The sequence below is a fragment of the Thecamonas trahens genome (genome assembly GCF_000142905.1).
Source record: "Thecamonas trahens ATCC 50062 unplaced genomic scaffold supercont1.6, whole genome shotgun sequence".
NCBI lineage: Eukaryota > Apusomonadida > Apusomonadidae > Thecamonas > Thecamonas trahens.
In genome coordinates this window covers 1-27,641 of record NW_013657674.1, presented here as the reverse complement: position 1 = coordinate 27,641, position 27,641 = coordinate 1, and the positions used below count along the sequence as shown (strand labels likewise).

General features: G+C 64.5%; 13 protein-coding genes and 1 non-coding gene across 14 annotated transcripts; 6 read left to right on the top strand and 8 right to left on the bottom strand.

Annotated features, from left to right (window-relative positions):
• Nucleotides 1–256: 256 nt before the first annotated feature.
• AMSG_01447 (uncharacterized protein) lies at nt 257–1,316 on the bottom strand. Its single transcript, XM_013906046.1, has one exon. The coding sequence runs from the start codon at nt 1,216–1,218 to the stop codon at nt 274–276; it is 945 nt and encodes a 314-aa protein (XP_013761500.1). The 5' UTR covers nt 1,219–1,316; the 3' UTR covers nt 257–273.
• Nucleotides 1,317–1,875: 559 nt separating this feature from the next.
• Nucleotides 1,876–3,217, top strand: AMSG_01446 (uncharacterized protein). Its single transcript, XM_013906045.1, has one exon. The coding sequence runs from the start codon at nt 1,914–1,916 to the stop codon at nt 2,799–2,801; it is 888 nt and encodes a 295-aa protein (XP_013761499.1). The 5' UTR covers nt 1,876–1,913; the 3' UTR covers nt 2,802–3,217.
• On the bottom strand, nt 2,846–3,613 carry AMSG_01445 (uncharacterized protein; the record flags this gene model as incomplete). Its single annotated transcript, XM_013906044.1, has 1 exon — nt 2,846–3,613. One exon carries the CDS (start codon nt 3,611–3,613, stop codon nt 2,879–2,881), a length of 735 nt encoding a protein of 244 aa, XP_013761498.1. The 3' UTR covers nt 2,846–2,878.
• A 489-nt stretch (nt 3,614–4,102) lies between these two features.
• AMSG_01444 (uncharacterized protein) lies at nt 4,103–5,292 on the top strand (the record flags this gene model as incomplete). Its single annotated transcript, XM_013906043.1, has 2 exons — nt 4,103–4,216; nt 4,426–5,292. The coding sequence occupies 2 exons, from the start codon at nt 4,103–4,105 to the stop codon at nt 5,290–5,292; spliced, it is 981 nt and encodes a 326-aa protein (XP_013761497.1).
• A 90-nt stretch (nt 5,293–5,382) lies between these two features.
• On the top strand, nt 5,383–8,152 carry AMSG_01443 (uncharacterized protein; the record flags this gene model as incomplete). The annotated part of the gene is made up of 2 exons (XM_013906042.1): nt 5,383–5,539; nt 6,117–8,152. The coding sequence occupies 2 exons, from the start codon at nt 5,383–5,385 to the stop codon at nt 8,045–8,047; spliced, it is 2,088 nt and encodes a 695-aa protein (XP_013761496.1). The 3' UTR covers nt 8,048–8,152.
• AMSG_01442 (CAAX prenyl protease 2) lies at nt 7,567–8,866 on the bottom strand (the record flags this gene model as incomplete). Its single annotated transcript, XM_013906041.1, has 1 exon — nt 7,567–8,866. One exon carries the CDS (start codon nt 8,864–8,866, stop codon nt 8,066–8,068), a length of 801 nt encoding a protein of 266 aa, XP_013761495.1. The 3' UTR covers nt 7,567–8,065.
• Nucleotides 8,867–9,254: 388 nt separating this feature from the next.
• On the top strand, nt 9,255–9,751 carry AMSG_01441 (uncharacterized protein; the record flags this gene model as incomplete). The annotated part of the gene is made up of 2 exons (XM_013906040.1): nt 9,255–9,451; nt 9,553–9,751. The coding sequence occupies 2 exons, from the start codon at nt 9,255–9,257 to the stop codon at nt 9,749–9,751; spliced, it is 396 nt and encodes a 131-aa protein (XP_013761494.1).
• AMSG_01440 (STE/STE7/MEK1 protein kinase) lies at nt 9,646–13,141 on the bottom strand (the record flags this gene model as incomplete). Its single annotated transcript, XM_013906039.1, has 3 exons — nt 9,646–11,518; nt 11,548–12,277; nt 12,750–13,141. The coding sequence occupies 3 exons, from the start codon at nt 13,139–13,141 to the stop codon at nt 9,797–9,799; spliced, it is 2,844 nt and encodes a 947-aa protein (XP_013761493.1). The 3' UTR covers nt 9,646–9,796.
• A 76-nt stretch (nt 13,142–13,217) lies between these two features.
• Nucleotides 13,218–15,839, bottom strand: AMSG_01439 (acyl-CoA synthetase; the record flags this gene model as incomplete). The annotated part of the gene is made up of 1 exon (XM_013906038.1): nt 13,218–15,839. One exon carries the CDS (start codon nt 15,837–15,839, stop codon nt 13,218–13,220), a length of 2,622 nt encoding a protein of 873 aa, XP_013761492.1.
• Nucleotides 15,840–16,918: 1,079 nt separating this feature from the next.
• AMSG_01438 (DNA mismatch repair protein msh3) lies at nt 16,919–20,024 on the top strand. Its single transcript, XM_013906037.1, has one exon. It carries the CDS (start codon nt 17,108–17,110, stop codon nt 20,003–20,005), a length of 2,898 nt encoding a protein of 965 aa, XP_013761491.1. The 5' UTR covers nt 16,919–17,107; the 3' UTR covers nt 20,006–20,024.
• On the bottom strand, nt 20,012–22,577 carry AMSG_01437 (uncharacterized protein; the record flags this gene model as incomplete). Its single annotated transcript, XM_013906036.1, has 3 exons — nt 20,012–20,554; nt 20,584–22,394; nt 22,478–22,577. The coding sequence occupies 3 exons, from the start codon at nt 22,575–22,577 to the stop codon at nt 20,012–20,014; spliced, it is 2,454 nt and encodes an 817-aa protein (XP_013761490.1).
• A 275-nt stretch (nt 22,578–22,852) lies between these two features.
• On the top strand, nt 22,853–23,918 carry AMSG_01436 (actin; the record flags this gene model as incomplete). The annotated part of the gene is made up of 1 exon (XM_013906035.1): nt 22,853–23,918. The coding sequence occupies one exon, from the start codon at nt 22,853–22,855 to the stop codon at nt 23,909–23,911; it is 1,059 nt and encodes a 352-aa protein (XP_013761489.1). The 3' UTR covers nt 23,912–23,918.
• On the bottom strand, nt 23,824–24,765 carry AMSG_01435 (uncharacterized protein). Its single transcript, XM_013906034.1, has 2 exons — nt 24,749–24,765; nt 23,824–24,657 (listed from the first exon to the last, which is right to left on the bottom strand). The coding sequence occupies exon 2, from the start codon at nt 24,653–24,655 to the stop codon at nt 23,921–23,923; it is 735 nt and encodes a 244-aa protein (XP_013761488.1). The 5' UTR covers nt 24,656–24,657; nt 24,749–24,765; the 3' UTR covers nt 23,824–23,920.
• A 702-nt stretch (nt 24,766–25,467) lies between these two features.
• On the bottom strand, nt 25,468–25,583 carry AMSG_20088. Its single transcript, XR_001290164.1, has one exon. It is a non-coding gene; the product is annotated as a 5S ribosomal RNA (ribosomal RNA).
• Nucleotides 25,584–27,641: the final 2,058 nt, after the last annotated feature.

The window sequence follows — 27,641 nt, the reverse complement described above, 5'->3', positions numbered from 1 at the left end:
GGGGGGGGGGGGGGAGGAGGTGTGCAAAGTGGTGAGGCCGGTTGTGCTTGTGGCGGTTCTCTCTCTCTGGTGGTGTGTCGGTGTATGTGTGTGTGTGTGTGGGGGGGGCAATGATCTGGGGCAAGAGATGGTCAAAGTGGCGTTTGGAGAGCTACAGGCAGTGGGGTAGAGAGGATTGGTCCTAGACATAATGCGGATGGTGTAGAGCACGTGTGGTGTGTGGTGGGCGGGCGGATGTGCGTGTGTGTGAGCGGGCGAGGGGATTACTGTAGTTTACGACGCGCGGGCACGATCGACCTGCTCCTGGGTAAACTCGACGCCAACCTTGGTGCGGCAGCACTTCTTGTACTTCTTGCCCGAGAGGCAAGGGCACTTCTCGTTGGGCTTGACCTTTGCGCCAGTCTTGCGCTTGGGGATGACGATGTTCTCGCCGTAGACGCGCTTGGCCATTTCGCGCATGTTGCGCTCCTGGCGCTCGTCAAACTCATACTTTTCGCGGCGAGTGGTGGGGAAGCCGTTAGGCAGGCGGATGATACGCTCGTTGACGGCGACGCCGGAGTCGAGGATGCGGATGATGAACTGGTCGATGTCCTCGCGGAGCGTCGGTCCGTGCTCCTCCTTCATGGCAGAGTACGAGGTGACGAGGCCGGCGTCGGGGGCGTCGGCAAAGGCGACGGTGAGGCCCTCGGTTCCGGCCCAGACGACACGATCAAAGTTCTCGGTGGTGGCAAAGTTGAGCTCGATGGCCGAGCAGAGATCGGCCTGGACGGTCTTGAGCACGGTACCGACGGTAAAAGAGGACGAGGAGGACTTGTAGATCTCCAGGGTCGAGGTCATGATCTTGCCCTCAAAGATAAAGGTGCAGTCGACGCAGCGGTCGACAAGAATCTTGGCCACCATGCTCGTGATTGTGTACGTGCACCCGGTGCAGCCCTTGAACATGACGGTCGTCTTGCCCTGGTTGGCCTTGATCTCGCCAGCCTCGTCGGTGCCCATCAGCTCGGCGTCGCCAAGAACTAGCGTCTCGTCAGCACGATCCAGAAAGTAGGCGGCGTCCTGCGCACGGCCGGCACCCATCTGCGACTGCAGCTGCTTCTCCTCGAGCGGCGTGAGCTTGGAGCCGTCGCCGGCCCGGCCAGCTGAGCCGGCGAGCATCTCCTGGGCAACACCTCCGGAGAACGCCGCGTTTGCGCTCGTTGTTGTTGTCACGCTTGCCATTGTTTGACTCAAAGGTAGCGAGGTGTATGGTCTTGATGGAGGTCTTAAAGCCAAGTGTGTCTTTCTTCTCGCTCGGGTTCTCTTCTTCTCTTTCCTCGTCACGCCTTGCCAGCTCGCGCTCAAATGGCTCGTCTGTGGAATTTCGTCCATTTTTGTCGACACACTGCCCGTGTGCCGATTTTCGGACGCACGAGGACGACAGGTCGGCTGGAGCCGCGCTTCTGTAGATGGCATGGGGGGGGGAGGGTGGGGGTGGAGGAGTGGCCGTTTGTGATGGCGATGAGAAATGTGTAGGATCGTGGACTGCAGGGCGTAAGGAACCTGTGATTGGGTCAGAGAGGGAGAAGATCGGCTCTTCCTCGCCCTGCCCGGCCATGGACGTGGCCGCGATGGTGACTCGCACGTGGTTGCGGCGATGAGGAGATGGACATCGTCGAGCCGATGCTGAGACCGGGGGCCAGCCCATGGATCCTGGGGCACCTCCGCACGGTGTAATTGTCTGGCGATTGTCTGGTTTGAGTCGGTAGGGCGGATGGAGCGGGAGCGCGTTTGTCGCGAGGCTGGCGGGCCGAGAGGCAGAGTGGCGGCAGGTGGGCGCAGGCGCAGGCGCAGGCGGGCATGTGGGTAGGCGGCAAGGAGGCAGCACACCCGACTGCAGCCGAAACAGGCAGGCGCGGGGAGGAGGGGAAGGCGAAATGGCGGCCAATGCGCTGTCTATGGCGTCTGGGTCGCTGCGGCGAGCAGCACAGTCGCGGAACTCGTCGCGGAGCTCGTCACGGTCGCCATCGCCGACGGCGGAGCGGCAGGGCGATGGCGATGATGACGACGGCTGGCAGGTGCATGGCCTGGCAGAGGGCGCAGTGCTGTCTGTGACAGAAAAAGAGGTTTTGGCAGAGCTAATGGCCGGCGGCGAGGCGCGGGTTGGGTCGTCGTCGGTCATGGCGTTCCCGGCGAGTGTGCCGATGCTGCCCAAGATCTACGGCGAGGTGGCGCGGCTGGGAGCGAGCGCGGCGGCGCGGTTGGACACGCTGGCGCTGCACGCGCCAGTTGGGCGCGGATCGGCGGCGGCGGCGGCGCTGGAGCGGCTTGGCGCGCTTGTCCGCGAGTGGGGCGGGTGGATGCACAAGCACGGAGTGTCGGGCACGCCGCTGCCGCGGTCGGGCAAGGGCGTGCCGTCGCCAGAGTATGCGTCGATGTCTGCCGATGTGCTGGTGGCGATGGACACGGTGTTCTGGGCTAGCTCGGCCACGCTGTGGCTGGTGCTAGAGGAGGCGTCGGCGCGGGCGTGCGCGACGACGTGGCTCGCGTCGTCGTGCTCGGGCGTGCTGTCGTCGCGCGACGGCGCCGGCGGCTCGCACGCCCTTGTCGATGCACCGGACGAGCTGCGCGTTGTCCTCGAGGCGGTGTACTCGGCACTCAAGTTTATGTTGCGGAAAGAGGCGCGGCTGGCGGCGCCGTGTGTCGCAGCCTTTCGCGCTGACCACTATCCAGCCATCGAGATTGAGATGGCGCGGGCGGTCGATGAGGTCACGCTCTACAACCTGGCGCTCGGGCTCGAGACGCGGCGGCGGGGGCGCAGCTGACGGCGAGACGCTGGTTGGTGGTGTGCGGCAAGAGATTTTAGCTCGCGGGGCTAGCAGGCACGGCGGGGAGGGCGCGGTCAGTTGAGCCTGCCGACGCCGTAGATGGCGGTCTCGATGCCAGAGAGCCACAGCTCGGCTTCGTCCGAGTTTGCGGTTCGGAGGTAGAGCTTGGTCGCGCCGCGGGTGGTGATCTCTAGAACAGGCGGAGCGGTAGTGTCTTGCTTGTGGTGGAGGAGGCGGACCGCAGAGCCGACGCCAAACTCGACCACAGTAGCACGCTTCTTGAGCGAGCTCGGGTTGCGGCAAGCCGTGAGCTTGTTGCCCTCGACCACGTACCACTTGCGCTTCCACTTTCCCGGCGAGGCCTCGATGTCGAGCCAGCCCGACATGGTAAACCGTGAGCTGCTGCTTCCCGACCCACTTGCAGAGCTCGCGCTCGACCGCCCTGAGCTGCGGTTCGCGGAGACGCCGCGTGGCGGGATCCACGCCGGCGTGCTGGCCGAGCCGGCCGTCGATGTGCCGTAGGCCGGAAGCTTGGCAAACGAAGAGGTCGGCGACGACGACGGTGACGGCGCCGGCGATGGGGCCGGTGCCGTGCGGGTGGGCATGGGCGCCAGTGCCTTGTTTGTGTATTCGAGATAGATGATGGGCATCATGCCCTCGATGCCCTTGGAGACGACGCGGACCTTGGCCCAGCCGTCGTCGTACGTCTCCAGCACCACAACCGTCGCACCAGCCGTGACCGAGACCTCGTCGTCAGCCTCGGCGTCAAAGTCGTCCAGCACCACCGCCCGTGGTGGGTTGTCGGCCATGTTCCTCTCGTCTGCCTCACTCGGGAGTGACCAGTCAGAGTGAGGTGTATCGCACAGACCTTGTGTGCCCTCTGTTCTTGCCCCGGCCGACCACCCGCAGCTGTCCACCAAGTGCGGTGCGTCAGCCGTTTGGGAGGCCGGCCACTCGCTTTTTTGCCGCACGTGCGGGGCTTGTCGAAAGCAATAAAAATGCAGCAAACTCGCTTTACACTGCCGCCACAAGGGGACTCATCACCAGCAGCAACTCCCCACCCCCCCCCCACCCCCCCTCACCGCCAACCTCCCTCCACCCCCTCTCACCCATGCCGAGCTATCCCCCTATCCTCCCACCCCATACCATGCCTAGCTGGTCTCTACCCCCCCCGATAATAGGAGAGAAAAACGCGTCACTGATCTACCGTGACAGAGCAGGTGGACCGGACCGCACACACGTTGCTGCTCGGACCAGGTGTGTGTGGTGCGGCACATCTCACTCTCTCAGCATCAGCAATGGCTAGCGCTGTGCGGCGAGTGCATGTGTTTTATCACTACCCGTGCCCGGACGGGGTCTTTGCTGCGCTGGCCGCGCATTGCTTCTACTCGCGGCCGGGCGCGACCGCCGAGGTCTGCTGGCATCCATCGCGGGTATGGAGAGGCAGGCAGGCGGGCGAGGGGGTTGAGGGGCAAGGGGCAGGGGCAGGGGGGGAGCGGAGGATCGGGCGTGGACTCACGCGTGCTGGGTGGTGTGTGTGTGTGTGTGTGTGTGTGTGTGTGTGTGTGTGTGTGTGTTTGTGTGTGTGGCGTGTGCTGTGGTTGACTTGTGTGCGGTGCAGATCTTCTGCGAGCCGGACACGCCGCCTGAGCACGACGGCGAGGGGTTCGGGAAGGACGACGCGGCGGTGTTTGTCGACTACACGGCCAATGAAGCGTTTCTGGGAAAGATGGCGGAGACTGTGGGCGAGGTGCTGATCATGGACCATCACAAGAGTGCAGCCGAGTGGCTGGCCAAGGCCGCGCTGCCGGACAATGTCGAGGTGGTGATGGACATGGAGCGGTCTGCGGCGACGATTGCCCGCGATGTGTACGCCGGAAAGGCTGGCTCGCGCGAGGCGCTGTTTGGTCACGCGCTGCCTGCGGGCGCGAGCCTGGCGAGCCTGGATCTGATGTTCCAGTTTGTGGAGGACGGCGACCTGTGGCGGTGGGCGCTCGACGGCTCGCGGCGGTTCTCGGCCGGCTTTCACGATCTCGAGCTGGAGTTGTCGGGGGCGGCGAACCCGGGCGTGTTTGACACGCTGCTCGGCCTCGATGTGGCTGCTGTGATGGCGCGCGGCGATGAGGCAGAGGCGCGCAAGGCTGCCGAGGTGGCGCGGGCGGTAAGCGAGGACGCGTTTGTGCTTTGCATGCCCAAGGCGCCGTGGGCTGACGGAGTGCTTGCCGTCGTCACAGCCACGCCTGGCTACCGGTCGGACCTCGGCAACGCGCTGTCGACCGCCGGCGCAGCGGCCGGGCGGCCAGCCGTCGGTGTTGTCGCCTACCACGAGGATCTCCTCGGCGCCGACAAGATCAAGGTCTCGCTCCGGTCGCAGGGCGAGTACACCATCGACGCCCTTGCATCTGCGTACGGCGGGGGCGGCCATGCCCACGCCGGCTCATTTGTCATCGACCTCGCCGAGTTTGAGTCTTGGCGCGAAGAATCGTGAGCTTGGACCCCCCCCCCCCCTGGGCTGTGCAGCCGTGTGCCGGTGCCGCAGTTGGAGTTTCGACGCGTCGATCAACATCCGTCTCTCGCCATGTCGGGCCAGGTCAAACGGCGGCGGCGGCGCAAGAAGAAGGTGGCCGAGGCCAGTGGGGCCTCGGCCGGCAGTGGAGGAGAGCCGACTAGTGCAGCCTCCCGTGTAAAGGATACCCTCGCTCGTATCTGTACCTTCTCCAAGGCCGACATTCAGGGTACGTCCTCTCCTTGCCCACGGCGTCCATGACTGTGATCCTCCCCAGCCGTTGTTGCTTGGTAGCAACAATTTTTCATACCCCCACCCCCACCAGCCCTACGCCTTCCCACTGGCACCACAGCCACCACCTCCACCCCGCGCACCTCCACCACACACTACCACAACGGTTGAAGAGTGGTCATGTTATGTGTGTGGCTGTGGCCGTGGTTGGACGTCGCATTCGGCCTGTGGAGCCACGTCAAACACTGTCCCCCCCCGGAGGTCGTCCAACGGCTGGGCCCTTGTTCCGCCGCCCCTCCCCTTGTCCCCCCCCCCCTCCCTCCGCCCGCCCCCGCCCCCATCCCCCCCTCCCTCCCCCCCTCCCCTCCTCCCCCCACCCGCCACCAATCATGCAATGATGCATTGTACATTTGATCTGAACGCATGCATGTCGATCATTATTACACGCTAGATAGTAACTGAGCATTCGCATTGGTGGCTCGGAGGAGCCGCAGCAAGAGCAACAACATGATCAAGACGAGAGTACTCATAGTCGACGTCTTGGTGTTGGTGGCGTTGATTGAATGAGGGTGTAGACGTGGCGGATCTGTACAAGGAAGTGCTCAACGTCTCGTCGTCGTACTCTAAGAAGGACGCGGCGGCGCTGACGGCGGCGTTTGAGTCGAAGATGCACCGGCTGATGGACGAGTCGTTCTCGCGAATCAAAGGCATCTCGGACATCTTTTTGCGGGCGTCCGAGTATGTCCTGGCCAAGGCCAAGTTTTACGACGTGTGCAAGGAGGCGCTGCTGAAGATCCTCGACGCAGACATGGGCAATCCCGGGCTTGTCCGCGTCGTCAACGCATTTTTTGACAAGCACAAAAAGTTCCTCGAGCAGCAGCCGGCCATCATCGAGTCGATGTCGCTCCACTACCGCGAGCAGATTAGCAAGCTGAAGGCGGCGTCTGCGGCGGGCGGTGGCGGCAGCGGTGGCGGCGGCGGCAGCGGTGGCGGTGCGCTGGACATGGCCCAGCTGAGCGGCGGTGGGCGGGGCGGCTGCGGCGGCGATGAGTACGGTGACGACGACGAGGAGGAGGGAGAGACACAGACGCTGCCGCTGGGTCGACGGCAGCTGGCGACGCGGTCTGCGTCGGTAGCGTCCGGGATCGGCGACGATGCCGGGTCGCGGGCGTCGCGCTCGTCGCGCGGCGGCCGGCGGCGCGGTGCCGGCGGGAACGGGTCCGAGGGAGCCGGATCCACGCGGGGTGGAGGGCGCAACGAGGGCGCGCGGCTGCCGGTGACGATGACAGAGTCGTTCCAGCGGCTGACGGCGCCGCGGGTGAGCGCGGCGGAGCGCAAGGCGCAAGAAGAGGCGCGCAAGGCGCAGGAGGCACGGCGGCGGCCGCCACCCAAGTTCCGGCCGGAACTCAAGCTCAAGAATCTGCACGCGCTCATCGAGGAGATCTACGCGTCGAAGCAAAACTACAACAAGATTTGCGAGCAGTCGCAGCTGCCGTACGAGACGATGGAGGAACACGTGTTCACCTTTCTCAACCAAAAGTACGGCCTCAAGCGGATCATCAAGGGCTGGCTGGAGGGCATCCGGCAGGGCCTGGTCGACTATGCGCGCGATCCGGACGTCAAGTGCTTTACGTACATTCTCAACAACGAGCTCCACGAGGACTACCTCTTTGACTACCACTACACCATCAAGCGGACGGTGAACCAGCTGCTGTACGCCATGCTCAAGCTGGAGAATCCCAAGGTGGCCGAGGCCGAAATCACGGACCTCTTCCAGGAGCGGCTCAACGACTACCTCACCGAGGAGGAGTGGATTTTCCTCATTCAGAAGATCTACGAGCTGCCGCGCGACCAGGAGCGGCTGGTTGAGCGGGTGGCGGCCAAGGTCGCCGACGACAAGCGGCGCGAGGCGGCCGAGAAGCAGCGGCTGGCCGACCTCCAGCCGACGTACAAGTCGCTGCGGCGCGAGGAGGCTGCTGACGCCTCGCGGTCGATCCTCTTTAAGGACTTCCGCAAGATTGTGCTCGACTACCAGCTCGAGGGCCACCACGCCTTCCTCGGCGACTTTACGCGGCTGTTCAACGAGGTGTGGGAGGCCGGCAAGGAGAACGAGCTCAAGGCGCGCGCCGCGCTGGAGGACAAGTGGTCCGCCGCCGCCGATGAGGCGTCGGGCGCGCTCGAGCCGCTCCCGCCGTTTGAGCCCAAGATCAAGGGCATCATCAACGACGAGGACTTCCGCAACCTCGTCCACGCCATCGACCCCGGCCGCTCGCACGCCGACATTGTTGCCATGCTCAACGAGGCCGACCCGTTCGAGACCTCGCGCATCACCTACTCGCAGGCCGTCAAGGTTCTGGGAGACGCCATCCGCATTGCTGCCATGAAGAAGGAGCAGGCCGAGACGGCCGTGCTGTATGGCGACGCCGGCTACGGCGACGGCGACTGTGCCGACGACGACTACGACGAGTGGAGCGAGGCCTTTGAGAACGAGCACATTACCCATTGAACGGACGGTTGTTACCGCTTACGGCTGGTGCCCGTAGCTCGCGGCAGATGTGACGTGGTCAAAGGTGAGCGCAAAGATGGCGACGCCGGTAAAGAGCGCAACGAGAATGGCGACCTTGGCCCGATGGCCGGGCATGGCGGCAAACTCGGGCAGGCCCATGTAGTTGCAAAAGGCGTGGACAGCAACAGGCGGCCAGAACGAGCGGGTGGCGGCAAAGAGCAGGCCAGAGTAGCCGCCAAAGATGGAGGTGTAGCAGAGCATGACAAGGAGGGCGACGAGCGGGCGGCCGGCAAAGTAGAGGTGCAGATGGGCGAGGCCAAAGCAGAGCGGCGAGATGAGCGACGCAGTTCCCCAGGAGAAGCCCTCTGCCCGCAGCGCCGTCATCAGCAGCGCACGGAAGACATACTCTTCGCCAAGCGGAGCAATGACCACGTTCCGCATCGCCACCCACGGCTCGAGAGCAGCAAGATACGATCGCCGCTGGCCAGGCAGCTCCTCGTCGACGTAGGCCATGACCAGAGGGCCGGCGAAGCACGCCATTGATGCCGCCAGCGGAAGAGCGAGCGAGACCAGCCAGCCCCAGGCAGAGTACGGCGGCAGGAGACCAACGTGGACAAGCAGCTGGCCTAGGGTAGCGTGAGGGAGGAAGCCGAGCCAGAGCCAGCCAGTGGCAGCGACCGAGACCACCACGATGGACACCAGCCGCCGCTTGATGATAGCCGGCTCGTCACGGGAGAGCTGCTGCGGGTTGGGCCAGAGGTAGAGCGAGCCGACAAAGGCAAGCGTCGTAGTAACGCAGTAGAGTAGGCTGTGGATCATGGCGAGGTGAGCCGAGCCGAGCCGAGGTGAGCGAGGTGACCGAGCCGAGCGAGCCGACGTGACCGAGCCTAACGAGCCGAGCGCACCAAGGAAGCGAGAGCTGGTTGCTGGCCAGTCACAGCCCGATTACAGCTCATTCACCCCTCAATGATGTTGGTCATGGCTACTCATGTCGTGATCGGTTTCTTCTGTCTCTTGCAAGCTGATCCCCTGGCCTGCCTGCCACCACCGCCGCCATCCGCCATCACCACCGCTGTTGGTAGCGTGCGGTAGTGGCTGATGCCGCCGGCCTTGGTCTCGACAGCTCTCTCCGACGCACTCCCGCTGCTGGCACATGGCGGACGACAGCCAACAGGGGGTGACCATACGGGACGAGGCGGCTGTTGCCATGGCCGAGGCTGCTGCTGACCAGCTCCGTCAACAGGTCTCCGAGTTGGTCAAGCTCTCGCGGGCCGGGTCGGTCAAGCGGCTGCGGAGCCGGTTGGAGGCGCTGAGCCACGAGGCGCCCGAGGTCGTCAACGCCCGATGCGATCCGGGCGGATGGACCTGCTTGCACACAGCCGCCTACCAAGGCAATAAGGGATGGTACGAACTGCTCCCTCCTCCCGTTCCCTTCTTCCATCTTCGTCCACCACCTGACTCACATGTTTTGCGCGCCCGGTCCGCTGGGCGCCCGGTCCGTCCAGCGTCCGCCTCCTCCTCGAGCATGGCGCCAAGTCGACCATCAGAACCCATGCCGGCTATCTTGCCATCGACTATGCCCGGCGCAAGGGCCATGCCGAGATAGAGGAGATCCTTTACGATGCTCTGCAGCGCGAGGTCGAGCTTGAGAACGAGCGTCGCCGGCTTGCTGCCGCCTCGACGCGCGTTTCCACCGGGTCATAGTGGGAGAGGGGATCTGCATCGTTTCATACTCGACGCTGCCACTTGCTACGCCGACGCGGAGTCGCCGTCGTAGACCTTGGACAGCCACTCGCCGAGGTGAAAGTCGGGAAAGGCGTTGGCGGCGATGAACGGGTGCTTGAGGAGCTCCGACGGCGTTGGCCGTGCTTTGCCGTCCTTCATCAAGCACGCGTTGATGAACGACCGCGCCTGCTCCGAGTATGCCGGCGACGGCAGCGACGGCGAGTCGGCGTTGAGGAAAAAGTACAGAAGCTCCATGATGGAGAGGCTCGGCGGCGGCGCACCGACTGTAGGCGGCGTCCAGTCGGGCCCGTGCTCGCGCGGCGGGTACGGAAACTCACCCAGCGCGACCTCGGCGAGGAGGAGGCCCATGCACCACACGTCGGCCTGGACGGTGTACGGCGCAGGGCCCTCGGAGGTGTGGCTTAGCCGCTCGGGCGCAAAGTACAACTGCGTCCCGATCACAGACGACGCCAGCGAGTTGACCAGGTTGACGCATACGCCAAAGTCGCAGAGCTTAACCTCGCCCGCAGAGTTGACCAGCACGTTTTCCGGCTTGACGTCGCGATGCATGACGTTGAGTCGGGTCTTGAGGTAGTGCAGGCCTTCGGTGATCGAGAGGGCAAAGGCGGCAAGTGCAGGCTCAGGCACCGAGCCCACGGCTGCGTACAGGTCGCGGAGCGAGCCGCGGTCCATGTACTGCATGCACACCTTGATCGAGCCCTCGGAAAAGAACGCGCCCTTGAACTGGACAATAAATGGCGAGTCACACCGCGCAAGCACCCGCAGCTCGCGTGCAATCCGCTTGCGGATATCAGGGTTTGTCGCAAGCGGAATTGTCTTCTCCGCCATCAACTCGCCCGACGGAATGTGCCGGACCTTGAACACTGTGCCGGACGCACCCTTGCCGAGCTTGCCCAGGATCTCCAACTCGTTGAACGCCACGCCGCGGACGCCACCGGCGGTGGCCTTTCCACCCCCGCTCACTCCGCCCTCGCCGTTGCTCGCGCCTGATCCGAGTCCTTGAGCTACAGGGCGCTCCGACAGCTGGCCCCACTTGGCCTCGAACCGCTCCAGCAGCCGCGGCGTGACGCGAGGGGAGAACATGGCCTCGGTATGCCCGCACGACTCGGAGAGCATCGAAAACCCAAACGGCGTCATCCGCAGCCCGTTCTCGACATCCTCCAGCGTCCCGCGCGAGCTCACCAGCTCGCTGCTGCGCCCGCTGCCACCGCTCATCAGCGCTCCCGAGAGCGTTCCGGTATCCGACGCCTCAAACAGCGCTGCGTCGTCGTCGTCAGAGATGTTGATCAAGTCGAGCAAGTCGTCGTCAGTCTCGTCTGCCAGCGGCGTCGTCTTGGCTGCCTTACCCAGAATGGACGCCAGGCCCGGCGAGAGCCCACCAGACGCAGGCTCGGCGTGCCGCTCGCGCCCGGCATCAGTCCGGATCGCCCGCACGCCTTCAAACGGCTTGACCGCCAGCGGCTGGAGCGAGAACGTCCGCCGCGGCGGTTCGTTGCTTGCCGACTCGCTGCCGGCCTCGTCGATCCGCACTGCTCGTGGCCCGACAGACTGCGGGCCCGACGAACCCGAGCTCGAGCCCACCAACGCAAGCGACGGCACCTTGAAGCCCGGCCGCGAAATAGCCCGCCCAGCTACAGGCAGGCGCCGCGCCCGCGGGCCAAGCGGTGCAAGTCCAGTCTCCGACCCGTCCGACAGCGGCGCAAGCTCCGCGAGGCCGGCTCGCTTCTTTTGACTGAGTCGAAGAACGGCCCGACACCGGCCTCTGCTTGCGCCACCGCCGCCGCCACGTCGACCGGTATCGCCGCGGCTCCGCGCTTGACATCGACCGCCAGCGGCGTGATCGCCATCTTGTGCTCCAGCGACGCCACTTTGGCCGTCCGTGCTTCGGTAAACGAGTGCGGCGAACCGCTGCTCGCGCGCACACTCTTCTGCTGACCGTCTGCTAGCTGCTGCATCAGCTCTTCCAGCGTCGCGTCATCACCGCTGGCCACCGGCGAGAGGCGGTACAGCTGCTCCTGTTCGGGCACAATGAGCGACTCAAAGGTGGGTGGCGGCGGGACGGTCAGCAGCGGCGGCCGCGGCGGCGACGAGTGCGGCGAGCCTGGCGACGCTGCAAGTGTCGCCTCTAGCGCGCAGGCCTCGCTTCCGGGAATCGTCACCGGCCCCGGCCTGCCGCCATCGCCGCCGCTGTCGCCAGCGTTTTCGCTCTCGGCGCCCGCCGCCACATCGTCGCGCGGCGACGGGCCCTTGGACCGCAGCACAATCGCGGTCAGCGCCCGATCCGCCTCGGTGTCCGGCAGCGGCGGCAGTGCCATCAGATAGTTGAGCGCCGCATCGAGCGAGGTGGCCTCCGAGACGGCGGCAAGCGCCTCGCGAGCGTCCTCCGACTCGGGCGGAAAGACCGAGAGCAGCGCATGCCGCAGCACGTCTAGCTGAGTCTCTGACGTCGACCGAACCAGCGTCTCTGCGCCACTACCTGGGGTGCTCGACCCACCCCGTCGCGGTGTTGTCCTTGCTGATGCCGACATGAAGCTGTCCGAAACTTGACCGTCCCAAACGGTGGCGGCACGAGGGGGGTAGGGGTAGGGGGGGGGGGGGGGGGGGCGCTGTGGCTGTCGGGCTCCGACGTCACGAGTTGTGGCTGTGTGTAAGGGTTCACCCAAGGACCGAGGTTGGTCTTTGGAAGGTGGAAGGTGGAAGGTGGAAGGTGGAAGGTGGAATTGAGTGGAGTGGGAGTGGAGGAATGTGGGAGTGGGAGGTGGCGGAGACCGGGAGCAGCGTCTGGCGGTGTCGTGCTGGTGGTGTGGGTGTGTTGGAAAGAAGGTGACAGGGCATGGCTATCTTTCAATGATGTCTCTGTTTTTCTCCCCTCCTGTTCGTTTTCCCCCGGAGCAACGACATCGTGTCAAGTTTCATTGGGGCCTGACTACAAGCAGGCTCAACGTTCTGCATCTACATCATCCATGAGCAGAGCGAGCCTGCAACTTGGCCGGGAGGGGTAGCGACGCGGCAGAGCGCGCGCTTGGCGCCGCACACAAACGGGATGATGACGCCGCCAACAACCTCGTCGTCGTCGACTGGCTGGAACGGGACATGGATGTGCCCGCGCCCGCTCTCCACAAATCCGCGCGGGAACCGGCGGGCAGCGGCGAACGCGTTCCAGTCCACGTGGTCCGCGCCGCAGCTCCAGATGACCTTGCTCTCGCCAGCCTTCTTCTCGTCGCATCCCCAGACACGCATGATCCGGCCCTGGCCGGCCCCACTCTGCGCCACGTCGATGACAAACTCGCTTGCCGAGCATGTGCACTCGTGACCGTTGCCGTCGCCATCCTCAGGTGCAGCAGGCATGATGTATGTGTAAAAGGTCGTCGAAAGAGTGGTTGGGTCTTGCGGGCGGCTTTCCAGCGCACCCCAAACGCGCGGCTTAAGACGACGCGGCTGCTCCGCCACACGACGTCTCCGCCACACGCTCCGCCACCCAAGCCGCATAAGCCGCAGCATCCACACCGGTGCTCACCTCCGCCACATCGGCACAACCGCCGCCGCCGTTGCGGTAGAGCGTGCTAAACGCGGCATGCAGTCTCTCATCGCCTTGCTTCTGCAGGGCAACTAGCACGGCTTCCACCCACTCGGCGAGAGACCCGGCGTGCCGGAGGCGGACCGGCAGCGCGTCGAGCACATCATCGAGCGCGAGCACCGCTTCGCCCACCACTTCACTGCTCGCATCAGCGCCCAGCATGACCACGACCGCCTCGTCGACTGGAAAGAGCTGGAACGAGTAGCTCCGCCGCGGCGGTGCCTCGCCAGTCTTTGCTATGGCGCGGACCAAGACGGTGACCCTGTCGTTCCAGTTGCCGAACCCGGCACGGCTCGGCCCCAGCAGGCCACACACGTGGACGACGACTGCGGGGCAGAGACTCGCGGCGCGCTCTGCCACAAGAGAGGCCAGCGCCTTGGTCGTCCCGTAGCCACCGCGGGCGGAAAAGTCAGCGTCAGCGGCAGCGGCGGCGGCGGCGATGTCGCCGCACTCCATCGTCACTCCTTTGCCGCTCAACGAGCCGACAACATCCATTCGCGCCGCGCGCACAAGCCCGGCCAGTCGCGCCATCTCAACCACGCCGCATACGTTGACGCTTGCCAGTGCCTCATACGGAGCCGACGAGACAACGGCGGCAGCGTGTACAACACGCACAGCGCCGTCGCCTCCCACCACCGCCGCATACTCGGGCGCACTGAGACCAAAGCGCACGTCGCCGATCGAAGTAATGCCCACCACCGTGAGCCGCGACTTGAGGGTCTCGTGTTCAACCCCGATGCCGCACAGCACTTTGTGCAGTCGGGCAGCCGCCGCAGCGTGCCCGCCACCTCGACGACGAACAAGCGCAACAAGCTCGGACACGTCTCCGGCATTAAGGAGAGCTGCGACGAGGAACGAGCCCACAAAGCCAGTCGCACCCGAAACGATGACCCGTCCTGCCGCCCCGCAGCCGTCCGATGGCGGCACGTCCTGCCACCGCTCGGCCATCCACGCCTCGGCCTGTGCCTTGGCGGCAGCCCAGTTGGCAACTGTCGGCTTGGCAGGCTGTGCGAGGGCGGAGCCGCCGACGAGAGCAGTCAGCGCCCGCACCGTTGGTGCCCGGTACAGGTCGGCGACGTCGAGCTCGACTCCGAGGCTCGACTGAAGCCGGCTCGCCAGCGAGAGCGCGTCGATGGACGAGAGGCCTCCGCGATCAAACCAGTGATCGTCGACGCCAAGCTCACCAACCACGCTGGCCACTGAGGTGGCCACGGTGTCTTCCAACAACTGCGCAGCTTGCGAGCGAAGCGCCTCGAGATACTTTGCTCGGACCCGGGCGCGGACGACCTTTCCGGACGCGTTCATCGTGCCATCGGCAACAGAAAAAGGCACGGTCGCCACCGCCACCGCATGGGAAGGGATGTGTGGGAGGCCGGCGTGAGCCGAGGCGGTGGCAGTGGCGATGGCGTCGGCAACCGAGCCGACGTCAGAAGAGTCGACAACGGCGACGCATGCGGGGAATCGGGCCAGTTCACCGACGCCCTGCATGACCACCACCGCTCTCAGCTGCGGTAGCGCGACAAGGAGCGCGTTCTCGACTCGACCGGGAGTGACCCAGGTTGCGTTTGCCAGCTTGAAGCACGCAGATCGGCGGTCGATGACATGCAGCTCGTCAGGCGCCGGCATGACACCAATGTCACCGGTGACGTACCAGCCGTCGTCGAGAAAGGCAGCTGCAGTGCCAGCATCGTCGCAAAAGTAGCCCGGTGCAAGCTGTGCCGACTTGACCAGGATCTCACCACGTGGGTGCGGCTTGTCGGTGGTTGCGTACCCCATCTCGGGCACGTCAACGAGCTTGACTTGAACGCCCGGAACAATGCGGCCGTCGGCAGCCACGCCGCCAGCTTCGGTAATGCCGTACGTCTCCACAACGTCGGCAGAGGTGAACAGATCCTTGGCCCAGGCTAAGACGTGGCGTGGGACCGGGGCGCCTCCGACGGTGATCAGTTTGATGCGCTGGCCAAAAGCGGCACTGAAGGTCTTGCGAACAATGTCAAGATCGGCGTCGGTGTCGGCGAGCGCGGCCGTGTACTCGTTGTAGAGACGAGAGAGGACTGCCGGCGGGAGCGCGGTCCGAATCGGGGCCAGGGTGTAAAAGTCGTCAAACAGCAGCGCAGGGTCACCGCGCCACACGCCGACCCGACCGCCTGACGTCAGGATGCGCGCGCACATGGTGCGATCGTTGGCATGGGCCAGGGGCCGCCACGAGAGGTGGACCAGCGGCTGAAGGAGTGGCGAGAGCGGAAAGACGGCGTCCGAGACAAACATGGCATCGGTGCAGATGACTGCCTTTGGGTTGCCGGACGTACCCGAGGAGAAAAAGAGCGTGGTCAACTCGTGGGGGCAAACAGAGACCGGGTCCGCAACTTGCGCTTCGCAACGCTCTGCCAGTGCCTCCATCGACACCGTCGGCAGCGCGGGAAGGAGGAGCGCCAGGCGGTCGGCACTGGCATCGTCGCACACGATCATGTTTGCAGCTGCAAGATCAGCTGCGGCTACCAGCGCGCTGTCGCTCATCGAGGTGCTGAGCGGGATGGTGAGGCCTCCGATCCAGCACACCGCCATGTCGGCGACGAGCCAGGCTCGCGAGTTGGCCCCCAACACAACCACCGTTGGACGGCCCGAGAGGCCTGCGGAAGCATCGACAAGCTTGGCGGCAGCAGAACGAACTCGGAGACCAAGCTCAGCGTAGCTCCACCAGTTTGATGGGCGGAAGGGAAAGACACCGAGGCTCGGGCGGGGGCCGTAAGCCTGGAACATCGCCTCAAGGAGCGCGGCGCGAGGGTGGGGCGGCTGGCAGCACACGCGGCTCCGTGCAACACTCGTGGCCATCGTCACCCGCACAAACATGTGGTCTTCACAGCCGGGATGATGGGGTGGGTACGGGTGCGGGAAGGCATCGTGGCCGGGGTGATTGAGCGAATCGAGAGAGTCAGCCGGAGACGCGACTGGCGAGAAGCAGGCGGGGCAGAGGTCAAAGTCGGCGCAGTCGAGGCAGTTGTAGTATGGGTCGGGCGGCGCCAACAGCACCATGCATGCATCGCAGTAGACCTTGTCCCCGACCCGCTGGCAGCCGAGGGCGGCCAGGGCCGGGCGTGACATGGCGGGCTGTACGTTCGAGCCACCTTGGAAGTAAGTAAAGTGCTTGGTAGGCATGGGTGGAAGGAAAAGCACGACCTTTTTGTGGGCCGGCGTGGTCAAACCTCGCGGTGGGTCGGTGGCTGGTGACCGGGGAGGAGGGCGAGAGCGAGAGCCCACTTGTCGTCGCGGTGTAGGGTACGGTCATGTCGAAGCAGACTGCCATCTCGCGGTTCTTCTCAGCACCCGCACCTGCATCAAAGCCCGCACCAGTCCCATCTCCGGTTATGTCAGCAAGTGTGGGCACAGAGGCCGAGGTGGCGCCGATGTGTGTCGAGCCGGCTGAGGATCTGTCGGCGAGCGAGGCTTTGGCGAGCGGCAGCGAGGCGGCGCCGGCACCGATGCAGGTTGCCGCAGACGCAGTCAAGACGGCTGCTGCGGCTGCTGCGGCTGCTGCGGCTGGTGGTGGAGTAGCCAATGAGATACCGGGCAAGCGGAAACGAAAGGAGGTGGCGGTGGGTAGCGGCGAGGAGCCGCGGACGGCAAAGCGTGCCAAGAGAGGCAGCAACGATTCTACTCGGGCGAGTGGAGGCAGCAGCGCAAGCGGCAGGACCAGCAGGGTGGGCGGAGGAGGAGACAAGGGCAAGGACGACGGTCAAATGATGCGAGTGGGGTCTGGGCCGGCTCTGCCGGCGCATACAACGCGGCTGGTGCGGCGGGCAGGGGTCAAGTACACGGTGCTTGAGGCGCAGGTCCTGGAGATCAAGGAGAAGCACCCGGAGATCCTGCTCTGCGTCCAGGTTGGGTACAAGTTCCGGATGTTTGGTGAAGACGCTGTTGCGGCGGCAAGGATTCTCTCGATTGTGTGCTATCCGAAGAACAACTTTGCCAACGCCGCGTTTCCGCTCACCTCGCTCGCGGTCCACGTCCCGCGGCTGGTCCGCGCTGGGCACAAGGTCGGTATTGTGCGGCAGACCGAGACGGCTGCGGTGAAAAAGGCGACGGCGTCCAAGGGCTTGATGACGCGGTCGCTTGCCGAGGTCTTCACCATCTCGACACTCATTGATGAGGCGTTTGCGGCGCAGGTGAGCTCGACGACCGAGCACGCGTCGACACCACAGGCGCGGTTTGTACCTGGCGGCGGACGGTTCCGCAAGTCGAGTGCAGGCGAGCGTAGCGGAGCAGCTGTGAGCGACTCGGGCGGGCCAGACGCGTGGCGCCCGACATATCTTGTGTCGGTGTGGGAGGAGAGCGGCGAGGCCGGGCGCGAGCCGGCGATCGCGCTTGCTGTTGTCCAGCCGTCAACGGGCGAGGTGCTGCACGAGTCGTTTGCACCCGATCCGCTGCGAACGCACCTCGATGCAATGCTCAAGCGACTTCAGCCGTCCGAGTATTTGCTCCCGCCGGCGGGCACGCTCTCCAAGCAGACCGAACGGATCATTTCGTCACACGTCGACGCCAAACGCAACACACTGACGGGCGTGCGGACCGAGCGGCTTGCGATGAGCGCGTTCGAGGCGGCAACAGCGCGCAAGGCGCTTGTGGAGCTGGGCTCGTCGGTGCTGGCGGTGGCGGACGAGAGCGAGGCGCTGGTGCGGGCGTTTGGAGCGATGGCGGACTGGCTGGGCCAGTTCAAGCTTGCGCAGGTCCTTGGGCCGCGGGCACAGCCTGCGCGTGTCTTGCATGCGACGCGGATGCGGCTGTCGGCATCGGCACTGGCGAATCTAGACATGGTGAGCGTGAGCTCCCCACTGGGGCTCACCGGTGCAGGAGCGTTCTCATCAGCCAAGCGGCGGTCGGACTACGGGTCGCTGTTCTGGGTTCTCGACCGGACGCAGAGCGCACCGGGGCGGCGGCGGCTGCACTCGTGGATGCTGGCGCCGCTGGTGGATGCGAAGGCGATCCAAGAGCGACAGGCCGCTGTGGCGTATCTGGCGTTTGAGTCGAGCGGGGCGGAGCAGCTTGTCAAGCTGCTGACGGCGCTGCGGACACTGCCGGACTTGGAGCGTGCAGTCGGAGCGCTTGTGTTTGGGAGGCTGTCGCCGGCGCAGTTTGTCAAGGTAGCAGAGGGCATGCTAGTGCTGATGGACGCGCTGCCTGCAGCGTCGGCGCTGGCTGGCGCGCCGCTGCTGGCCAAGCTCACATCGTCGCTCCCGGAGCTCGCGCCAGTGCTCCGGGCCAAGCTCGGCGAGCTCTTGCCTGCGGCTGCGGCATCGGGTGACATGGTGCGGCTGTTTATGTCGGATGCGCAGTTTCCGGAGCTGGCGAGGGCGCGGAGTGCGATGGCGCGGCTGCGGCGCGAGTTGGACGAGGTGCATCTCCCGACGGCACGGCGCGAGGTCGGCCTCCCAGCGCTGAGTTATGTCTCTGTCTCGCAGGAGGACTACCTGCTCGAGGTTCCGGTCAAAGCCGTGGACCGGGTGCCGATGGACTGGAGTCTAGTCTCGACGACGAAAAAGGTCAAGCGTTATCGCCCGGCAGCAGTGTCGCGGGCGCACCAGCAGCTGCAGGTGGAGAGCGAGCTGGCAGAGGCGGCGGGCCGGGCGGCATGGGCAGGGTGGCTGAAAGGCATTGCCGACATGTACTCTGATCTCAAGGCGTACGTCGACGTAGCTGCGACGCTGGACGCACTGCATTCTCTTGCGCTGCTGGCGCGTACACCGGGCTACACTGCGCCGCAGCTTGTCGAGGCCAACGCGGACGGAGCCGGGATCCTGCGGGCGACAAAGGCTCGACATCCTGTACTGGAGCAGGTGATGGCGTCGTCTGGGGCTGGCGAGTACGTGGCCAACTCGATTGGACTTGACGGGCCACGGACGGTGGTGCTGACCGGGCCGAACATGGGCGGCAAGAGCTCGCTGGCGCGGTCTGTGGCGCTGCTGGCGGTGATGGCGCAGATGGGATCGTACGTGCCCGCAACCGAGATGGTGCTCACGCCGTTTGATGCGGTGTACACACGAATGGGCGCCTCGGACGCACTGTTCAAGGGCCACTCGACGTTCTTTGTCGAGCTGCTGGAGACTGCCAACGTGCTCGCCGAGGCGACGCCGCGGTCGCTTGTCATTCTGGACGAGCTTGGGCGCGGAACGTCGACTCACGATGGGGTGGCCATTGCGGCGGCAGTGCTCCATCACCTAGTGACGGTGACGCAGCCTGTCACGCTTTTCATCACGCATTATCCGCAGATGGCGGCGTTTGAGGCCCAGTTTGCGGAGCAGGTGGCCAACTACCACATGTCGTTTATGAAGTCGCGAGGCGGCGAGGGCGAGGGCGAGGGCGAGGACGAGCTTGTGTTCCTCTACCAGCTTGTTGCCGGCTGCGCCGACGACTCGTACGGGCTCAACGTGGCGCGGCTGGCAGGCATTCCGGCGGACATCCGCAAGCGGGCTGCGGCCAAGTCAGCCGAGCTCGCGCTGTGGGACTCGCTGAAGACCCGCGACTGGCTCGTCCGTAAGCTGGTCACCGGCGGGACCGGCGTCCGTAAGGTCGACATCGTGCACGAGCTGGAGCACTGGTTCGGCATGCGGCTGCAGCAGGCGCAAGCGGAGGCAAAGTAAAGAGCGCTACGAGTGGACAGCGCTGGCGACGTCGCGCTTGGCGCGGTCGGCGCGATAAGCCGAGAGAATCTGCTCGGGCGTGCGCGGGCCCGAAGGCACGGCGGCGGCGGCGGAGGTGACGCCGCGAGGAGCGGCGGCGGCGGGCGGTGATGGCGAGCGCGACATCGAGCGCGAGCGGTGCATCGAGTCCTCGAGCGAGGTGTCGATCGACGAGTCGAGCTCGCGGAAGACCCGGGTGTACTGGTGGACGGCGGCAGGCATCTGCTCGATGAGCCTGCGGATGGTGACCTGCATCTCGGCCATGCGAGCACGGGCGGCGTCGAGCTCGGAGGTCAGTTCCTCGATCTGGGCTTGGGAGCCGATGAGCTTGCCAGCAAACTCCTGGGCGCGCGCAGCGGCAGTCTTGTGTGCGTCTTGAGAAGCCTTGAGGGCAGCGGCAGTGTCGGTGTCGGCCTGTTTGGCGGGGGCCGGGGCGGTGTCGGGAGAAGGGTCAGCATCGTCGGCGGGAGCGGGAGCAGAGTCGACCTGTTCGGCGGTGTCGGTGTCGGCCTGTTTGGCGGGGCGAGAGCAGAGTCGACCTGTTCGGCGGTGGTGGGAGCGGTGTCAGGGTCGGCCTGTTCGGCGGGGGCGAGAGCAGAGTCAGCCTGCTCGGTGGGGGTGGGGTCGGCATCGGGGTCGGCCTGTTCAGCGGTGGTGGGGGCGGGGCCCGACGATGCGTCGGATTCGGTAGCCTCGCGCCGCCGCTGCACAAGGTTCTCGAGATCGATGACGACATGGTTGGAAGGAACAAGACCGGTAGCCCCGGTAGCACGTGAGCGGGCCAGCCACCAGTTGCCCTCGGTGGAAAGGACATCAAGCTCGTCGCCCTCGCGGATGTTGAGCAGCTCGTCCGAGTCGGTGAAGGAAGCAAACGAGGCCCAGACGTGGGCGCGGAGTGGCTCGTTGTCGTCAGTGGTGAGCGCCTGCGGCGCGATGGGCGGGAGCATGCGCATGCAGAGCTCCGGATTGCCAGACTTGGGGTTGACGCCGGCGGCGGCAAGCTTCTCAGACAGCGAGCGGATCTCGGCCTGCATGACAGCGACGGTCTCCTGATGCAGCGGCGTGACGGTGAGCGAGGCCTCTTCGGCCTTGGCTTCGGCTTCGCGGAGATGAGTGCGGAGAACCTCGAGGTCGTGGGCGTAGTTGGCATGTACGCGCTTGAGCTCGTCGGCATGCTGCCGGGCCTGAGCCTGATTCTCTGCACAAGCCAGCTTGAGCTGCTTGCGGAGATCGGCAAGCTCTGCGTCGGATGACGGTGCAGTGGTGGCAGGCGGGAGAGTGGCATACGGACGGACTGGAGACTCGACGAGGTCACCCGACGACGATTCGTCGCCAGCGGCTGCATCGGCGACAACGGGCTCGAGCTCTGGCTGAGGAGCAGAGGTGGGAGCAGCGACAGGCACCGGCTCCTCGGTCCCGGCGTGAATGACGATCGGCTTCTCAGGCGAGCCGTGGGAAGCAGCTGGAGCCGCGACCGAGCTTGCAAGGCCGTCGTCATCGTTGTCAGACGACGAGACAAGAACCACAACGGCGTTGGCCGGGGACAAGGCGGCGGCACCTGGGCTGCTGCTGTTGCCGGACGACGATGACGAGAGGTTTGGCATTGGACCGGCCGGCGTAAGAAGACCGTCGTCGTCGGAGGAGGTGGCGAGAAGGCCTGATGAGTCTGTGTACGTCCGCGAGCGGGTAGCGCGGGTGACGGCGCCACCGGTGCCGATGGCCAGCTCCAGCGCGGCCGCCGAGGTGCCGAGCATGCCGGCAGTGTCGTCATCGGAGGAGTCGGACATGAGTGCAAGCGGATTCCGCGAGCGGGTGATAAAGGCAAAGTCGGAGACGCCGTCAGGGGCAAGCTTGGCAATGAGCGCCGGGGCATGCTCAATGGCAAAAGACATAAACTTGATGGCGGTCGACGAGCGCTCGGCCTCCTCCAGTGGAGCCATGCCCTTGCGGCGAAGGATGTTCGGCGCCATGACGGCCGCAAGGTTGCTCGCCGTCATGCGGTTGATGTTGGCGTAGGTCGAGATCTCGTGGAGAAGGCCCATGAGGACAGCCATGAGTGACTTGCGCGGAGGGTCGAGGAGCAGGAGAACCTTGAACATGCGCTCCTCATCGAGGGCGTACTCTTCGTCTTCAACCACGCCCATAAAGACCTCGAACAGATGATCAGCCACAATGGGCTCCGGCAGCTCGCGCAGATACTCCTTGAGCAGAGCAGCGACGGCAGCAGCCTCGGTATCGGTCGGGATGACCAGAGCGTCGCCGGCAGATGTCTGGCTCTCGAGCGCGGTCTTGAGCTCAGCGATGTCCGACGCAGAAGCCGAGACGCGGAAGATGCCGTCGGTGTAGATACCTAGCAGGTCAACGGGGTGAGTAGACGGCGAAACGGAGGTAGGGAAGGGGGGAGGGGGAGGGGGAAGGGCAGGGCGTGCATACCTGCGTCTGCGAGGAAAGTAACACAGGCAAAGACAAGAGCAGGGAGAGCCCCGCCCTCTGCAGCGAGGGTATCCTCCAAACGGCCACCCATACACTGCATGTGGGGTGTGGGAGAGAAGTGATGGGAGTGAGCAGGAGTGAGCGGTGGTAGAGAGGAGGTGGAGGAGGAGGAGGTGGAGGAGGAGCAGAGCGGGCGTGACTCGGAGGGCGGACATCTTTGGCGGTAGCGCGTAAAGCCGCGGCCTGGGGGAGGGGTAGGGCAAGGGCCGACACGCAACACACGACTCGTTCCGGGTAGAGCGGGGGCAAGTAGCGGCTGTGGTTGGAGCCAGAGGCGGACATAGGGCAAAGTACTGGTTCTGGCGGTGTGAGCTCATGGACAACCGGGCTGTGTTTGTGGTCGACACCGGCTCGCGGCGGACCAAGGCCGGCTTGGCTACGGGCCATGCACCGTCGGTCGACTTTCTCTCGACGGTGACGCCAGACGGAAGTGTGGTGGGTGACGAGGCGGCGGCGGTGCCGGACGCGGTCTGGCCTGTCCACCGTGGGAGTGTGCGGTCGTGGGAGCAGGTGGAGACGCTGTGGCGGTCAGCGTACGCCAAGGCTGAGGTCGAGTCGGCTGGCTCGGTCATGCTTGTGGCTGAGCAGACGCTCAACACTAAGGCGGCACGCGAGCACACGGCACAGATTATGTTCGAGTCGCTCGACGTGCACGCCGGATACATCTGCGTTGCGGGCCAGCTCGCGCTGTTTGCGGCGGGCAAGACGTCCGGAGTGGTGGTCGAGTCTGGGGCCGGCGTCACCACGACCGTCCCGATTTACGACGGCTTTCCGCGGCGTGAGGGCATGCAGCGGATCGAGCTTGCCGGCGAGGATGCGACTGCGGCGGCGGATGCGTGGTTGAAGCGCAACGCAGGAAGTAACTACAACGGATCGCTTGACGTGGCGCGCGAGTTCAAGCACGCGGTGGCGGTTGTGGCGCCGATGGGGCTCGACGTGTCGGCTGAGGGCGCCGGCGAAGAGGCCTCGTTTGAGCTTCCAGACGGGACAGCAGTGACAGTGCCGTACGTGGCGCGGGCTCTGATTGGTTCATCACTCTTTGACGGAACGTCGTCGATGGGCTCTGTCCAGCACGCGGTGGCTGCCGGGATCGAGACCGTCGAACCCCAGATGCGTGACACACTGTACGCCACCATTGTGATGTCGGGCGGCAACGCACTCACGCCGGGCTCATGCGAACGGTTGCAGGCTGAGGTCAAGCAGTGGGCGGGGCAGCGGACTGCAGTGGCGGTGTCCTCGCCGCCGGACCCTGTTAGCGCGGTGTGGCACGGCGGCGTGATCGTGACCACCGTCGGTGTGTTTAAGAAGATGTGCGTGACCAAGATTGCGTACGCCGAGTGCGGGCCCAACATCATCCACCGTAAATGCCTGTAGTGCGGGAGTTTAGGACGACGACGAGTCCTTGGACTTGGATTTGGACTTGGACTTGCCTTTGCTCTTGCTCTTGCTCTTGCTCTTGTTCTTGTTCTTATCCTTGCCCTTACCCTTGCCCGTGTCTCCATCAGCATTGCTCTCCTCCTCGGGCATGGAGACGTCATACTGCAGCTTGTAACGGGCGCGGCGAAGGCCGTCACCAAGGATTTCGTAGGTGTTTGCATCGGCCTCGATGTTGTGGGCGAGGGCCTCGTCGATGGCCAGCTCGTAGAATACGGCGGCGCGCTTGAGGGCGTTGAGGTGCATGTGAAGGAGCGCGTGGTCACCAAGTGCGGAGAAGGTTGGGTTGAGCTCAACAGCCTTTCGGAGATCCTTGTAAGCAGCCTTGAGCAGGGCGTAGCCCTTGTCGCTGCTCTTGCCGCCGGCGGCGAGGCCGCGCTGCATGCGAAGATTGCCAAGCTTCTGGAAATACTTGGCGTAGTCACGGTTGCGCGCCACACAGTCCTCCATGGTCCGCTGCGCGTTCTTGAGATCGCCGTCGGCCTCAAACTCGCAGGCCTTATGGTAGAGGCGCTCGGCCTTGGCGTCGGTGTACTCAACATCGTAGTTGGACTCGGCCATGGAGCCGATCTCTGAAGCATCACCTCGCGATGACTTGCCTTCCTTGGAGCTCTTGCCCTTGCCTTTGCCCTTGTCTTTGCCCTTGCCCTTGTCTTTGGCCTTGGCCTTGTCCTTCTTTGCCATGTCTGCGGGAAGCGAGTAGCGAGAAGCGGGAAAGGTGAGTGTGGGCCAGGGCAGGCACAACCAGAGGGTGCGGAACGACAAAGCTCAACGTACTAGTAGTGAAAGAAGAGTGTCGTTAAGTGTAAGTGTGAGTGTGGGCCAGTGACAGAGAGCGCGGCGTGTGGGGTCGGGTGGGCAGGGCAGGTCCGGATGCAGCGGGGAGGCGCGGAGGCCGACGCCGAACAACGAGACCGTTGGCGGTGAGGGAGCTCGAGCGGGATTTTGAGCGCACCGTCGAGAACACGGGTGGGTCGCCCAACAATACCCTATTAGAGGATGCATATGACTTGTCGTGAGGGGTGGCATGTTGTTATTGATGTCCCTATCGAGCCGACCGGCGTTGACTACGTCCGAGTACACGGCAGGGCAGGTGCGAGGCCTCAGCCACCCTGACACTCGATATCCGCGCATATCTCGCGCATGCGGTCGGCTGCACTATCGTCGGGGACCTTCTCTACGGGCGTGAGGAGAGAAGAGCGCCAGTCATGGCCACTGCGCCTGATTCCCAGCTGGGGGATCAGGAGTTCTTTGCAAGCGAGAGCGCCGATGCCTCGGTTGTGGGCGCCTGTCCCGTCTGTGGACCCTCGCGAGGCAGCAGTCCCTCGTTGTGCTTGTTTGCACCTCCGCGGCTAGTACTCCACGCCCATGACCGGGATGCGTTGCAAGCTGGAGCACGTTCCACCAGAGTGGGCGATGTGGCATGTAGCCGAGCGCTGATCATGAGGAGTGAGAGTGAGGAGGGAAGGGAGAGTTGGGCAACGAGTAAAAGAAAATAGAAAGCGTTACTCGATATTCCGTGTGGTCCCCCACCACAGTACCAACCAAGCCTCATGCTGCTTGACTTCCGAGAGCGAGACGGGATCGGGTATTTTCAGCATAGGATGAACGCATTCGATGGACGAGAGTGTGCGTGGTAGGCATCTGTTGGAGGACGAGGACGAAGGGCGGTCGCAAAAGGGTTCCGGTCGCGAGATGGCGATCGGATGGTTGAGGCAAGATGTGGCTGCTTCCGGCGCGATGCGGCTGTAAGTGGGCTCTGATCTGTGAGTGGGATAGAGGTGCTTGCATTGCTGAGTCTCATCTTGTTCGGTTCCGTCTCTGCGATGTGGCGAGTACCACAGCTCGCCGACGTTCACGGGTAGTGAGAAGGAGCTAGGTGGTGATGAATGTGGGGCTGATCGGGCGAGCGGGCGGTGGCTGGCGTCTGGTGGTCGGCGAGGCAGGGGCAGCTGAGGCAGCGCGGTCGGGGCTGGGTGGCTCGAGATTGGTATTGGTTGGTAGATGAGTAGCATGACTGGTGATGGTTGACGGATGACGGTGTCGGGGTCGGGGATGAGGATGGGGGTGAGGTAAAGCGGGGAGAGGAGGAGGATGAGGAGGAAGAGGAAGCGGAGTGCGCGATGGGATGGTGGTGAGGATGGCCAAGGCAAGGTGGTGGTGGTTGTGGCTAGGATGATAGTGATGGTGGTGAAGTAGGGGTGAGGGTGGTGGTTTGTGGTGACGGGTGGTAATGAGTATGGTAGGGGGGATGAGGGGGTCGTGATGTGGGAGGCGGGACGGGCGGAATGGCAGTGGGTATGGCGATTGGGCTTGAGCATTGCTAAAGGTGAGTATGATACGGCTAATGGGTGTGTGGGGGGTGTGGGCAATGAGGGTGGAGGGGCTTGGGCGGCGAGGGGGAGGAGGGCGGACGGATTGGATTGAGATGGATGTCGATGGGGACGATGGCTTGGGATTGGAAGAGGTGGCAGACCACTGCACTCTAGTCCACCACTGCATTGCCTATCGCTTGCACTTGCCCTCTCTTGTTATTCTTTGTCTTGGCCAGCCCGGTGGCTTCGTCGTCTGGCTCGGCGGTCGGCAGCAGGGGCGGCTGGCGATGAGCCGGCCGGCGGGGGCTGTGATGGGCAAGGCCGGAGGAGGGAGGGGAGAAATGGGTTGGAGGGCAGACTGGTAGTCATTGCCATTGATGTGGCTATCCGTATGCATCGTCTCCAATGCCCTGTCGATGGCTAGCTTGCTCTTGGTGGTGCCGGCAGTGGTCGGTCGGCGGCGGGCGGCGGTCGGCGGCGAGCAGCAGGCGGTCAGCAGCGATGCTGTTGACGGGATGGCGTCGGCTGATGTCAATATCAGCGGGCAGGAAGAGGGTGGCTATGTTTGCAGGCATAGTGAGTACGTGTGGCGTGGGTGTGGTGGTTGTGGGTGGTGATGGTGGGGAGTGGGGGTCGGAGATGGGCCCGGGGCAGGGGAGTCAGCAGCATCGAAGGGACACCAGGACAACAAGTTGGGCCTCAGGTGGCAGAACTCGGATTCCGGAATACAGCAGCTGTGGATTGGAGACTGTGCATGGGGGTAGTGTGTGTATGTAGTAGAGTAGTTGTGAAATCAGATTGGCCATATCTTGCAATGAGTGTGATGGGGGTTGTGTGCGGGGTCGGGCGGTCGAGGACGTGCTCAACCACCTAGGCAGAACAAGTCGACGCGAAAGTGAGCCGAGGAAGATGAGTGTCGATGACAGCGATATTGATACTGGTGATAGTGTGGGGTGTGTGATGACATTGGGTGAGGTTGTGGGTAGCGTAGCTGGTAGTGGGAGGGAGCTAGATGGTGATGAATGTGGGCTGATCGGGCCAGCGGGCGACGGCTGGCGGCTGGTGGTCGGCGAGGCAGGGGCAGCTGAGGAGGCTGGGTCGGGGCTGGGCGGCTTGAGATTGCCGTTGGTTGGTGAATAGGCAGAATGGCATGTGATGGTTGAGGGGTGTGGGTATCGGAGTCGGGGATGAGGATGCGGGTCAGATGGAGCGGGGAGAGGAGGAGGATGAGGAGGAAGAGGAAGCGGAGTGCGCGACGAGATGGTGGTGGGTATGGCCATGGCATGGGGGTGGTAGTTGTGGTTGAAATGATTGTGGTGACAGTGGAGTAGGGGGTGGGGTGTGGTCGTTGTGGT

Bases quoted from the DNA above. Each gene is read 5' to 3' on its own strand.
- AMSG_01447 (XM_013906046.1), bottom strand. From the start codon at position 1,218: ATGGCAAGCGTGACAACAACAACGAGCGCAAACGCGGCGTTCTCCGGA.
- AMSG_01446 (XM_013906045.1), top strand. From the start codon at position 1,914: ATGGCGGCCAATGCGCTGTCTATGGCGTCTGGGTCGCTGCGGCGAGCA.
- AMSG_01438 (XM_013906037.1), top strand. From the start codon at position 17,108: ATGATGCGAGTGGGGTCTGGGCCGGCTCTGCCGGCGCATACAACGCGG.
- AMSG_01435 (XM_013906034.1), bottom strand. From the start codon at position 24,655: ATGGCAAAGAAGGACAAGGCCAAGGCCAAAGACAAGGGCAAGGGCAAA.